The sequence below is a fragment of the Mirounga angustirostris genome, unplaced genomic scaffold (genome assembly GCF_029215605.1).
Source record: "Mirounga angustirostris isolate CCGP_5_RB_7025 unplaced genomic scaffold, mMirAng1.0.hap1 SCAF_16, whole genome shotgun sequence".
Taxonomy (NCBI): Eukaryota; Metazoa; Chordata; class Mammalia; order Carnivora; family Phocidae; genus Mirounga; species Mirounga angustirostris.
In genome coordinates, this window is record NW_026991724.1 from 17,471,239 (window position 1) to 17,485,608 (window position 14,370).

The 14,370-nt window shown below is 43.9% G+C and overlaps 1 protein-coding gene across 3 annotated transcripts in view; it reads right to left on the bottom strand.

Annotated features, from left to right (window-relative positions):
- Positions 1-14,370, bottom strand: part of CDH3 (cadherin 3) — a 126,644-nt gene that overhangs the window by 84,164 nt on the left and 28,110 nt on the right. The window contains exon 1 of one of the 3 annotated variants that reach the window (XM_064581286.1): positions 10,782-11,579. The exons of 1 other annotated variant lie outside the window; for it this stretch is intronic. Coding sequence is in view for 1 of the 2 variants with exons in the window: in XM_064581285.1 (XP_064437355.1) it covers positions 11,478-11,613 (136 nt within the window). In the remaining variant the exon portion in view is untranslated. Of the gene's footprint in view, positions 1-10,781; positions 11,614-14,370 lie in introns of those variants that run through there. One more of the 3 variants, XM_064581285.1, reaches the window with a different exon arrangement.

Consider the following 14,370-nt stretch of genomic DNA (forward strand, 5'->3'; position numbering starts at 1 on the left):
GAAAACATAGTAAGCCAGTAAATTACAGGATCTGTCAGAAGGTGACAATTGCTATGAGGAAAAATAGAGCAGAATAAGGGGGATAAATTAGTCAGGGAAGGCTTTGCTGGAAAGGTGCTCTTTGAGAAAAGAACTGAAGGAGGAGAGGGAGGAAACCATGCTCTTCATGGGGAAGAGTATTCCAGGTGGAGGGAACAGCAAGTGCAAAGGTCTTGTGGCAGGACAATGCCATGCTCTTTAAAAAGGCAGTATGGAGGGGTGCCTGGGTGGCTCAGTCACTGTGCGTCTGCCTTCAGCTCGGGTCGTGATCCCAGGGTCCCGGGGTCAGGCTCAAATAAATAAATAAAATCTTAAAAAAAAAAAAAAAAAAGGCAGTAGGGAGTCCAGTTATGACTGAAGTGTACAAAGGGCAGAGTGGTGGCAGATGATGAGAGAAATGAGGTGACAATTAAAGTCAATTATGGGGCGCCTGGGTGGCTCAGTCGTTAAGCGTCTGCCTTCGGCTCAGGTCATGATTCCAGGTCCTGGGATCGAGCCCCGCATCGGGCTCCCTGCTCCGTGGGAAGCCTCCTTCTCCCTCTCCCACTCCCCCTGCGTTCCCTCTCTCACTGTGTCTCTCTCTCTGTCAAATAAATAAATAAAATCTTTAAAATAATAAATAAATAAAAAATAAAGTCAGTTATGTATGTTAAGCTTTTTGAACCTAGTAGTTACTTAATAAATTAAAGCCTTTTTTAAAAAAGATTTTATTTATTTATTTGACAGAGCGAGACACAGCGAGAGAGGGAACACAAGCAGGGGGAGTGAGAGAGGGAGAAGCAGGCTTCTCGCGAAGCAGGGAGCCTGATGTGAGGCTCGATCCCAGGACCCTGGGATCATGACCTGAGCCGAAGGCAGACGCCCAACGACTGAGCCACCCAGGCGCCCCTATTCATTTATTTTCTAAAGTTATCTCTACACCTAACGTGGGGCTCAGACTCACCATCCTGAGATCAAGAGTTGCATGCTCTACTGAATGAGCCAGCCAACTGCCTGCTATACATGATTGTTCTAAGTATGTGAAATACTCTCAGGAGAATACAAAAAAGGAGTGCCCATTTAACCATGACCTACTCTAAGAAATAAAACTCAACAGCTATGAGTGAAGCCTCCTATGTGCTTTTCCCTATCCTAATTCTCTGCCCCAAACATCTCTCCTGAATGGTGTTGATCATTCCTATACATGGCTTCTTAGTTTTACTCTATATGCATGTATCCCTAGACAATCTCTAGCACTGTTTTTCAGGAAATAAATAAATAAATCTGATAAGGGATGAATATCCAGAATATATAGAGAACTCCTAAAAGTCAACAATAAAAAACCAAACAGCCTCAAAATGGGTGGAGGACTTGAACAGACATTTCTCCAAAGAAGATACATGAATGGCCAAAAAGCACATGAAAAGATGCTCAACATCACTAACCATTAAGGAAATTCAAATCAAAACTACAAAGAGATACCACCTCACATGGATTAGGATAGCTACTATTACTATTAGAAAACAACAAGTGTTAGGGCACCTGGATGGCTCAATCAGTTAAGTAGCCGGCTCTTCATTTCCGCTCAGGTCATGATCTTAGGACCCTGGGATTGGGCTCCACACTCAGTGCGGAGTCTGCTTGAGGATTCTCTCTCTAAAATAAATAAATCTTAAAAAACAACAACAACAACATTTGTTCATGAGGATATGGAGAACTTGGAACACTTATGCACTATTGGTGGGAATGTAAAATGGTTTAGCCTCTGTGAAAAACAGTATAGAGTTTCCTCAAAAAATTAAAAAATAGAATTAGTATATGACCCAGCAATTCTACTTCTGGGTAAATATCCAAAACAAGTGAAAGCAGGGTCTTGAAGAGATATTTGTACACCCATGTCCACAGCAGCATTATTTACGATAGCTAAAACATGGAAGCAACCTAAGTGTCCATCAACCAATGAATGGATTACCAAAATGTGGTACGTACATCCCATGGAATATTATCTGGCCTTAAAAATGAAGGCGATTCTGCAATATGCTACAATGTGGATGAATCTTGAAAACATTATGCTATGTGAAATAAGCCAGTCACAAAAAGACAAATACTGAATAATTCCACTTACATGAGGTATTTAGAGTAGTCAAAATTATAAAGAAAGTATAATGGTGGTTGCCAGGAGCTGGGGAGAGGGGAGAACAGGGAGTTATTCCTTAATAGGTACAGGGTGGGGATAGATGGTGGGGGGGTGGGGGGGGTGAATGATGGTAATGGCTACACGACAATGGGTATGCATATAATACTACTAAACTATATGCTTAAAAATTGTTAAGATGGCAAATTTTATGTTATGTGTATTTTAACATAACACATAAAACAAAGAAGCAAAAAAGCAAATCCAGTATATGATATACATTATATTCTATGTATATAATGGTAGCATTGGTATATCAATTGTATCACTCTATAATTTACTTTTTTTCACTTGACAGGTTATTTCTAAGATTTATCCACCATGATAAATCTTTTTTTCATTCTTTTTTGCTGCTGTATAATATTCCATTGCATGAATATATTACAATTTAAAATGTTTTAGAATTATAACCATGCCATTATCACATGCAACAAAATTACCAGTAATTTTTAAATATTATCTATACCTAATCCACATTAAAATCTCCCCAATTATCTCAAAGATGTCTTTTTACAATTAGTTCATTCATATCAGGATTCACATAAGATCCACTCAATGTCTGTGGCCATATGTCTCTTAAATCTTTTATTCTAAAACAATCTTTCTTTCTCCTCCCCACACATACCATAACATAGATTGTTAGAGAAACTGTGATATTTGTCTTACATCCTGGATTTAGCTGGTTGCTTCTGATAGTGTCTTGATCGGATTCAGTTTTTTGGTGGGGAGATAAAAGGAAGGATAGGAAATTCACAAATAGCCCAGTGGCCAAACTTAGTGTCACCAATATGGTACAAGTCTACAAGACAGGCTTCCTGATAATGATGTAATGGGAAATAGATAACAAGGCCTATGTAGGATTTTACCGAAAGGGACGTTCCTGAATCTAACCATGAAGAATAAATAAGACAAGTTCAGATTGTGGAATTTTCTACAACTTGCCTGGATTCTTCAAAAATGTCATGAAAGAAAAAATGAGATGAACACTGATAGGATCCTGGATCACAAACAAAACTACAGCTATACAGGATATAACCAGACCAATTGGGGAAATTTAAATATGGAACTGTATATCAATAGTGAAATATATCAATGTGTAGTTTCTTAGTGATAATAGCATTGTGGCTGTGTGGGAGAATATCCTGTTCTTAGCAGATGCAGGGTTAAGTATTTAGGGGTAAAGTGTCAGAATGTCTCTGCAAGTAACTCTTACATAATTCAGCCAAAAATAAAATGTATGGGTGTGTATAAATAATCTGGTAAAGTGTTATTGACAATTGATGAACACAGATGAAAGGTGCAAGGATGTTTGTTCATCGCACAATTTTAAAGACATTTCTATTGGTTTGAAAATTTTTAAAAGAAGTCTTGAGGAAAAAAACAAAACAAAACACCCTTTGCTCTCAGAGGGGCTGGGCACCCCCTGCATTATTAGAATAGGGGCGCCTTGGGTTCATGGGTCTTAACTATAGCCAACATTGACGCCAATCTCCCTTTTTGCCAAGTACTCCCGCTCACCCACCCCAGTTGCAGGAGCCTTGGTTAGAGGTCTCAAGGCCGGTACCTCGTTCCACGCTGTGAAATTCCAAACACTGGAGAAGGAAGAAAAGGAGAGGAAGGCTGGCAAACAGGCTCACTCCCTCCAGGCTCTGCCTCGTCCCTGGCGCCCTCCACAGTCTGGCACCGCCCCCTGGTGGCCACCTGCATGCATCCGGCTCCCCCACCAGGAGGTGGGCAGGGCTGTGCAGCCCTCGCTCCTACCAGGACACTCCTGGGGAGAGCTCTCCCTACTGAAGGCTAGCGCCCCAATAATCCCAGCCTGTTCGCCCTGGAACCGCACATTTCTTTTTTAAAGATTTATTTATTCATTTGAGAGAGAGAGAGAGCGCGGGGAGAGGCAGCGGGAGGGAGAGAAACTTTAGCCTACTCCTCGCTGAGCTGAGAGCCCCACGTGGGGCTGGATCTCACAGTCCTGAGATAACGATCTGATCCAAAACCAAGAGTGGGAAGCTCAACTGACTGCACCACCCAGGGGGCCCTAGGACCTCACATTTTAAAGAACAGCGACCAGGAGTCCAGCACGATGCAAAAAGTGCTTTACAGATGTTAACTCAGTTAATCCTCACAGTATCAGCCCTTACAAGCAGGACTATGGCAGCCCCCATTTTTTTTTCTTTAAAGATTTTATTTATTTGTCAGAGAGAGAGAGAAGGATACAGAGCACAAGCTGGGGGAGAGGCAGGCACAGTGAGAGGGAGAAACAGGCTCCCCCATGAGCAGGGAGACAGTTGGAGGACCTGAGCCAAAGGCAGACGCTTAACCGACTGAGCACCCAGGTGTCGCTGGCAGCCCCCATTTTAAGAACAAACTGAGAATCAGAGAGGGGAGGTGAAGTGCACAAAACACTGGACAGCTAATGTCACATTTTCTAACTCAGGTCCAATGCTGTGCCCATTACAGCCCAGTTGCTTCCAATGATGATGTAATGATAATTACAAAATAGTGGCAAGACACATCTATAGTGCTATGAGCTACGCACTGTGCAACATGTTAACTCATTTAGTCCACAACAACCCCAGGGGGTAGGTTCTAGTAATGTGCCCATTTTACAGTTTAAGAAATTGAGGTACAGAGAGTATTAAGAATTTTGTCCCAGGTCACTCAAAAGAGCAAAGAGTATTGACTGGGAAGGCATCAGGGAGACTTGGAATTGTCCATTAGCTCTGTTCATGAATCTTTTGAGCACCTACTAGGTGCAGGACCCTGAGCTAAGACCTGAATGTGCAGCACAGAGGAGGACAAAACAATGCTATTATCTTGAAACATGAAAAAAATTGCAAAGAACAAATCTATTTACAAGAAATGTATTACTGACCACTTCTGGGGGAGAAGAGGATAGTTTAAGCACATACAAACATTGTCACTGCAACCTGCCAGCAGAGGTAACACGCTGCTAAGTCCTAATTTAAGGCTTGGCTGAATATGTGCTTTGAAGAAAAGTAAAAAGGCACTGTCATTCTCCTAAGAAATTCAGAAAAGGGGGGCACCTGGGTGGCTCAGTCAGTTAAGTGTCTGCCTTCAGCTCAGGTCATGATCCCAGGGTCCTGGGATCGAGCCCCGCATCGGGCTCCCTGCTCAGCGGGAAGCCTGCTTCTCCCTCTCCCACTCTCCCTGCTTGTGTTCCCTCTCTTGCTGTGTCTCTGTCAAATAAATAAATAAAATCTTAAAAAAAAAAAAAATTCAGAAAAGGTGTAGCATTTTATCTTTCTTTTTTTTAAGACATTTATTTTTTTTAGTGGGGGGAAAGGGGCAGAGGGAGAGAATCTCAAGAGGACTCCACATTGAGTGCAGGGCCCCATGTGGGGCTTGATCTCATGACTCTGAGATCATGACCCAAGCCAAAACCGAGTCAGACGCTTAACTGACTGAGCCACCCAGCCACCCCTCTTCTTTTTTTTTCTTTTTTCTTTCCTTCCTTCTGCGAGACCCCACGGAGAAGGGGCCATCTCAAGAAGCCGGGTCTAGGGCGCCTGGGTGGCTCAGTGGTTAAGCGTCTGCCTTCAGCTCAGGTCGTGATCCCGGGGTCCTGGCATCGAGCCCCGCATCGGGCTCCCTGCTCGGCAGGAAGCCTGCTTCTCCCTCTCCCACTCCCCCTGCTTGTGTTCCCTCTCTCGCTGTCTCTCTGTCAAATAAATAAATAAAATCCTAAAAAAAAAAAAAAAAAGAAGAAGCCAGGTCTAGAGCCCACCACAAGGGCGCCCACACTACACTGTCCCTGTTGCTGGGACTGGAGCCCACTCTCAGGACCAGCCCAGCGCCGCCCCTCCCTGCCAACGCACTTTGATTTCTTTTCAGCTTAAGTAGTCAAACAAAATACTTGTAGAAATTCTGTAGAAAAATGAAGAGCACAAGGTTTTATTTTCATTTAAAAAAACCCACTTTATTAAGGTATTACTGACATACTTTAGCTGTACATAATGTATACATGCTGAGTTTATCATTTTCTTTTTATTGAAACTGACATACAATGTTACAATGTTTTATTAGTTTCAGGTGTACAGCATATTGATTCAGGGCTAACCTCGATTAGTGTAGTCACCTATAACATTATTACAATATTATAGACTATATTCCTTATGCTGTACTTTTCATTTCCCTGACTTATTTTATTTTTTTAAAAGATTTTATTTACGGGCGCCTGGGTGGCTCAGTTGGTTAAGTGACTGCCTTCGGCTCAGGTCATGATCCTGGAGTCCCTGGATAGAGTCCCGCATCGGGCTCCCTGCTCGGCAGGGAGTCTGCTTTGCCCTCTGACCCTATCCCCTCTCATGTGTTCTCTCTCTCTCAAATAAATAAATAAAATCTTTAAAAAAATTTTTTTTATTTACTTGAGTGAGAGAGAGAGAGCATGAGCAGGGAGAGGGCAGAGGGAGAGGGAGAAGCAGACTCCCTGCTCAGCAGGGAGCCCATCACGGGGCTCTATCCCAGGACCCAGGGACATGATCTGAGCCAAAGGCAGACGCTTAACCAACTGAGCCACCCAGGCACCCCTCCCTGACTTATCTTATAACTGGAAGTTTGTATCTCTTAATCCTCTTTATCTGTTTTGCCCATCCCTGCCCCAACACCCACCCCCCACCTCTGGCAACCACCAGTTTTCTCTGTATTTAAGGGTCTGGAGTATCATTTTCATTCCTGCTATTCTTGTTACTATTTTGGTCTATATCCTCCATGAAATGTTGTTTGGACATATTTGAGGAAGGGATAAGGCTAGAAAAATTGGCTAAGAGTTTGAATAAACTGGAGGAGAGTGCTTGAAAAACAAAACAAACAGAGCATCCCTAAAAGTAGCTCTATTTGATAACCTAGATTAGCAGTACTCAGAGTGTGGTCCCTGGACCAGCAGTGTCATCCAGTTCCATCATCTGGAACTTTTTGGAACTGCAAATGCTCTGGAACATACCTGCTGAATAAGAAAATAGAAGGCTGGGGCCCAGAAATCTGTTTCAACCAGTGCTCTAAGAGATTCTCACGTATGTTCAAATTTGAAAACCATTGTACTACACAATGACCAAATCTGTGAATTCACTGACATTTAAAAAAATGAATTTATATTTCCCTAGTCATAACATTTACTTGTATTTGAGGCATAGTGGAAAGAGGAGCCTGGTGTGGGGACACAGTTTTCCTACCCACCATCTCTCCTTGAAGTAACAGGTGTAGTATGAATTAGAAGCATCCAGATAGGTTGGGCAATGTCATGGATGTGGTTCCTTAATCCCCACCCCCCAAAGTGTTTGTGTTGTGAAACTGGAAAACAAATTTAAAGGGGAAAAGGACCAAAAATGTCTTTCCTGACACCTGATTTGGCCTGGCTAAAGGTAGCAGTGGATGGGCATAGAGGAAAGGGTTCCTGTAACATGTGCAAGATCCTCCTTAACTGAGAACCCTGGAGCCCCCAGGAAGGGTTCCCAACCCTCTGTCCCTTGTCCTCTTCTCCCCATCCCTTTCTGCTCTCCTTTTGACCCCCCCTAGGGCCCTTTTTCTCCAGTCCCAGATTTTTACTCCCCACCTTTCCCTGCACCCCACCCCCAACATAAGCTCCTGGGTCTGCAGTTGCTGACTCATCAGCACAGAGGTCATCACCTCCTTTTGAGCCCTACGTGCCCCTTTAAGGACCTCAGTGGCAGAGGACAGAGACCATGCAGGTGAAGGAGGGTGTGCAGAATCCTGCAGGGCCTGCAGGTGTTTCATAAAGCTCCCTAATATGGAAGCTGTTTTTGTCCCATGGAAGGGCCCCAAGTCCACAACCTTCTTTGCAGACTTACCACTGCTGTTCTGATCGGTTGCTGGGTCTTTGAGTCAGTGAAGTCACGCCCACCTCTGAATTGGATCCCTGAACCAAGAAATGCCACTGACCTGGCAAACTCTGGGGAACGTCACACATAACAGGGGAGGCAAAGGAGTGCTTTTCTCTCCCTGCCTTTGGCTCAATTTCCTTGGATTCCTGCCCCTTTGCCACCCACTCTGGTGGACACGGACTATTTTTGGGCAGGAGTGCGGTAGGCGAAAGCCACCTCTTTCCAGAAGTGTGGAACTGCTTCTAGGTGAGGTCGGAGATGGTGAGGCAGGGTGTCTGTGGCTGTGGCATCCTGGGATTTCTCTGGGCTAGAGTTGGCATCCAGCCCATTACCCTCTGGTTCAAGCCTGGGTCAAAGATGAAACTTCATCCCTCCAATGACCCCTCAAGGAAGAGTCAAATTGCCCACTGTGGCTCCTCAGCTGGATGTGCTGCATTTGTGGATGTGCAGGAGGCTCTTGACAAGTTCTTTCGCACTTTCTGAATTAGTATTTTTTCTTATTTTGCTCTATCCACTAGCTTGTTAGATACTTGTGGCGTTTTGACCATTCTTCCAGTATTTTCTCTACAAAGGTAAAATGTCTTTTTTTTCCTTTTGCTGTTTCTAATGTTTTCTAGTCTTTTGTTTTTCAACTGTTTTACAACGCTGTAACTAGGTACCATCAACTGTCCCTCTGGGAGAGGAGGCATGGAGAATGCTGGGCTTATCTCAGCGAGCTCTCCTTCTCTTTGATATCTTGTATCCTCAATTCCTGGCTGCTTTGGGAGCTCTCCAATGCTTTCAAGTATATATATACACACACACACACACACATAAATATATATGTATACAATATATATACACATATATACTATATATATACACAAATATATATGTATATGCATAAATAATACATATATTTGTATTTTATCCAGCTCTTCTAGCTATTTCTAGTAGAAATGTTAGCTTATGACAAGCTATTCTGTTATAGCTAGCAATGGAAGCATCTCTGTCTTGGATTTTAATTCTGTATGTTTAAAGACATAAATATTATTATTGTTTTATACAGTTAATCATTTATTCACATTTGACCACTTTCTTTGGGCTTTATTCTTTCTTGTGTCTCTGACCATCCATCTGGGATTATTTTCCTTTTGTATGAAATACAGTGTTTAGAATTTCCTTTCCTTAGTTAGGGTCTGCTCATGATGAAATTCCTGTTTTTAGTTTTATAAAAGGGACTTGTGTCTCCATTCCTGAAAATATTTTTGCTATACAGAGTTCTAGGTAGGCACATATTTTCTTTTAAGTACAATGAAGATATCATTCCTCATTCATATGGCTTTTATTAATGCTATTGGGAAGTCAGATGTTACTTCTCTGAAGTTAACTGATCTTTTTGTCTAATTGCTTTTAAGATTTTACTTACCCTCTATATTCTATTGTTTCACCATGATGTACATAGTTGTGGATTTATTTTTATTTATCCTCTTCTAGTTTCATTGGGCTTCTTGAATCTATAGCTTGGTATGTCTTTCATCAGTTCTGGAAAACTCTTAGGCATTAACTCTTCAAATATTTCTTATAGTTTTTATTTTCCTCTGGGAATCTGGTTAAACTTATGTTGGACTTTCCTGCCCAATGATTTCATGTGTTTTACTTAGTCTTATTTCTGACTCTTCTGTCTCTTCATCTCACTGTCTCTGCCCACCAGTTTCTGGACAATTTCTTCTTACCTATATTCCAGCTGATTAATTATTTTGTGTAATTTGCTGTTAAACACAGTTTTTAAATTTTTAATTAGCTATTTTTTAATGTTTGGTCATTTTTCCAAATCTGATACGTCAATTTCTTAAGCTTTCGTGGTTTTGTAGATATTTTCTAGCTTTTTTCTTCTCTTTAAAAATACGAAAAACTGCTATTTTATTCTCTTTCTCTGATAAATCTAGAATCTGAAATTTTTGTGTAATTGTTTTCTATTATTTCTGCCTGTTTTTTCATGATGTCTTACTTCCTTGTTTATCTGGTTATCTTTGAGAATGTGCTGGAAGTTACTAAGAAAGGGGGTGTATGTGAACACTCTGATGTCTGAGATGATAATACCTTTCCCTAAAGTATTTCTATAAGGTACTATATTTCCATTTGCTTCTGTCAACACCTGGGCACACCACTAGTCTGGTCCATACTGAAGGCTCAGGTTCCTTACACCTCCAAGATGACACGAATTTGGGATACATGTCTATGTCAGGGCTTATCTCCAGTTCAACATTTTCTTGAGGGTACCTTCATTTGTCCCTGTTCAAACGTGGGGTGATTCTTCAGACTCCCAGCTTTCAGCACTTTTATACTTTTGTTGAGAGAGAGCAGGAGAGGGGCAGAGGGAGAATGAGAGAATCTTAAGCAGACTCCAAGCCCAGCACAGAGCCTGATGTGGCGCTCGATCTCACAACCAGCTTAGGTTATACTCCATGGAAGAGGTGGCCCTAATTACCTAGACCACCATTATTGGGAGTGTGGCCCTTCACTTAAGGCTTCATCATTTTCACTCCGGCCTACCTGCCCAGGACCGTTCCTATCCAGAATAAGGGAGCGAAAAGGCGGAGGGAGAGGAGGAGATGGTGTCTCTGTTTTTAGGACTTTGTTTCAGTGGAGTAGAAACACACTTCCTCGGGAAAACCCACACTTTTTCAGAGAGATAAGATATGGTTACCTGGAGTTTCTCCACTTACCTAGACAATCTCATATGATTCAACTTAGCCCCATTTTGTCGGGTAGGTCACATGACAGGAGGTGGCAGTGCCCAGCCTCTGGGCAAAGCGCGGAAGAGGGGCGGGGCCCGGCCTGGGGTGTTCTGGCCATGGGACACCGGAGCCGGACGCTGGGCGCACGTCGCACACCCACCCAAACTCTTGCTCATCTGCGCTCCGTGCACGAAACACTGAGCACAAGCCCACGCAAACTGGAACTGAAGGCGCGGGTGCACAACCTCACTCCTCTCCCTCGTGCGCCGAGCGCCGGCGTCAGCGGCGGAAGACGTCAGCTACGGAGGCGGAAGTGCGCCACCGCCAAGGCTTTCGGGGAATGTAGTCTCCAGTCGCGCCGCGCAACCCGGGAACTCGGAGGCCGGGTGTTCGCGGGCGTGCGGACCGCGCCTCCCACCTATCGCTCGTGAAATGTGGGGGGACGCAAGTGGGCTTCCTTTGACACCTCTTTAAGTGGAACACCCAGCTCTTCCTGTTATTAATTCCGAAATTTGGTGGTACAAACCCTTCTAACCCGTGTGGTGTCACCAATAAGCGGCCTTCTTACCCCGCGACGCTCTCAGATCCCCCATTAGGATCCCTTAACCTAAGGGAAAGCAAATTTGCGCTTACTTACGGATATTGAAACTTAGTCTAGGCCGCTTTAAAACTCCAAACTCATACCTTATTTTCAGATGCCCGAACGCCCTGGCCGCTTTTCCGCGCGTGGGTCAGGGGCGAATGAAGGAGAAAGAAGGTGAGGTCCGCCAGGATGGTCCTGTTCAGGGGGCCGGTGGCTTGCCGGGCAGGAGTCTCCTCACTGGGAAGATGCGTGGCTGTCACCGCAGCCCCAAGTGTTCATTTACAGCGGGGCATTCTCCTTTCTCTTTGGCCCCATGCAGTTCTCGCCTTTAACCCCTCTCCAGGTGGGTCATCACCTAACAGTCACTGGGACACAGCCCTATGGTTCCTGCCACCCTATCTTCCCTTTTCTGGGAGCCCCAGGCACAGAGTAGAGGTTTGTCCCGGTTTTCAAGCACCACTCCAGCTTCTCGTTTGGTTAGCTCCCCATTCATTCTCAAGGCTCTTGGTTTCGACCATCACTTACATGGTCAGCTCTTCAGAGCTACTGAAATCCTGTCTTGTGTTCTTTGGCAGCAAAGAAAACAGATGGAGTGGTCCTGTCCCTTTCTTCCTAGGCACAACACAACCTCGGACCCTTAGAGGGCTTCATGCTTTCCTGGTAGGGGCTACTCTAGCAGCAGCTGCCCCTCCTTCAGAAATCTCCAGTTTCAGGCCCCTGCCTGTGTTTGATTCCTCCCCACCCCCTTACCACCCCATACACACTCTTTAGGGGGACATGGCTAGCTATCCCAAGAAGAAGGGGGCCTGTGGTTTTGCTGGAGTGGATACACCAAGCTCCAGTGATTTCAGATGCCCCCAATATGTCCAGTTATTCTCTTGGCACCTGAGTCCCCTAGTCCTGCGGAGAGGGCAGAGGCCTCACCCTAGGAGCATAGGGCCCCTCTCCTCTGGATCTGAACCTTGTTATATGCTAACATGTCAGTGGAGGCCCAAGAGCAAGAGGTTCTGTAAATCTTACAATGCCTAGAGACTCCTGTGGGACAGGATGTCCAGGCCTTAAAGTACCCTTTAAAATGCAGGGGAACATGAGATTTTGCTTTTGGGGTCTTATCAGCAATGCCAAGCCAACAGAAAAGAGCCTGTCAAAATCCTGTCATAACTCTTCTGAAAACAAGCATTAAAATTCAAGAACAATTGCTAATTGCTAGTTTCTTAATGCACACAGTAAAACAAAACCCCATTAATTATTACAATTAATACTTATCTTGTCAAGAGCACAATAAAATACCATGTATATTTTAGGTCCAAATTTCTCAGTTCCTTTATCCATTAAAATGTTTGTCAAAAAATGTGTCCAAAAAAAGTGTTTTTCCAAAATTACAGGGTTTTTACTGAAACTAGCAAAAATCAGTTTTCTTCTTCCACCAACTCCTGCAAGTAATCACTTGGGTTCTGTATCTACTACATAAGTCTTCTGCTCTGCTCCCTTGCCCTTCCCCCCACTTTTTTTTTTTTTTAAGATCTTATTTATTTATGAGAGAGAGAGGGAGAGAGCACAAGCAAGGGGAGCGGCAGGCAGAGGGAGAAGCAGGCTCCTTGCTGAGCAGGGAGCCTGATGTGAGACTTGATCCTGGGACCCTGGGATCATGACCTGAGCCGAAGGCAGACACTCAACTGAGCCACCGAGGCATCCCTGTATGTTATGCTTCAATAAAGTTGACCTCCTCCTGCCCCCAAATCCCTACTCTCATGCAGCTTACCTTCTAGAGAAGGTCATATAATAAACAAGTGAAATATTTAGGTGGTGGTAAGTATTACAGAAAAAATGAAGCTGAGAAGGGAGATGGGGTGTACCATGGAAGAGGCATGCTATTTTTTTTTTTAAAGAGTTTATTTATTTGACAGAGAGAGAGACAGCGAGAGAGGGAACACAAGCAGGGGGAGTGGGAGAGGGAGAAGCAGGCTTCCCGTGGAGCAGGGAGCCCGATGCAGGGCTCGATGCCAGGACCCTGGGATCATGACCTGAGCTGAAGGCAGACACCTAACGACTGAGCCACCCAGGCGCCCCGAGGCATGCTATTTTGATAGGGTTGTCAAAAAAGGGCTCTGTTAAGAAAATCGTGGGCAAAGATTTGCAGATGAGGGACTAGACTATGTGACATGTAGGGCAAATGGGATTCCAGAAAAGGGAACAGCAAAAGCATAGGCTCAGAGGTGGAAGCTTGTTGTTTGTGTAAGTTACTGCAGGGAGGTCAGTGGGCCCAGAGCAGTGAGAAGGAAGACTTGGGGAGTCAGATAATACAGGGCAGCAGGTGGTAACAATACTATGTAGGGCTTTTACTTTAGCTTTTTTATTCAGTGAAATGGAAAGCTATTTGAGGACTTTGAGCAGATGAATGACATGATCTCAGATTATTATAGCATCACTCTAGCTACTAAACTGCAACCACAGGGAGGCAAGGATGGAAGCGGAGAAACCAATTAGGAGGCTGTTGCAAATATCTGAGCCATAGATGACTGATGACAGGGACTTGGGAGGCAGAGGAAACAAGAAAGGTCATCCACATCCATCCTGATAGTTAGCAGACAGGACTTACTGAAGCTTGGATGTGAGGTTCAAAAGAAAAGAATCAAGAACAGTTCCCGAGTTTGTGGCCTGAGCAACTGGAAAAATGGGGTTCTTCTCCCAGAAGGAAAGACTGAGGGAAGAACAGAATTATGATAGGACTGGGAGGGAGAGATCATGAATTAGTTCATCTTTGGACACATTAAATTCAAGATATGTTAGACATGCAAGAAGAGATGTCACATATGCAGTCGATTACATGAGTCTGGAATCCTGGGCTAGAGATACAAACTTTGAAGTTGCCAGCAAGTAGATATTTAAAACCATGAGACAGGATGACAGCCACAATGAGGGCTGACTATAGAAAAAGAAAAGCCTAAAGATTGAGCCCTAGAAGAATTCTCATGTCTAAAGAAATAAACAAAA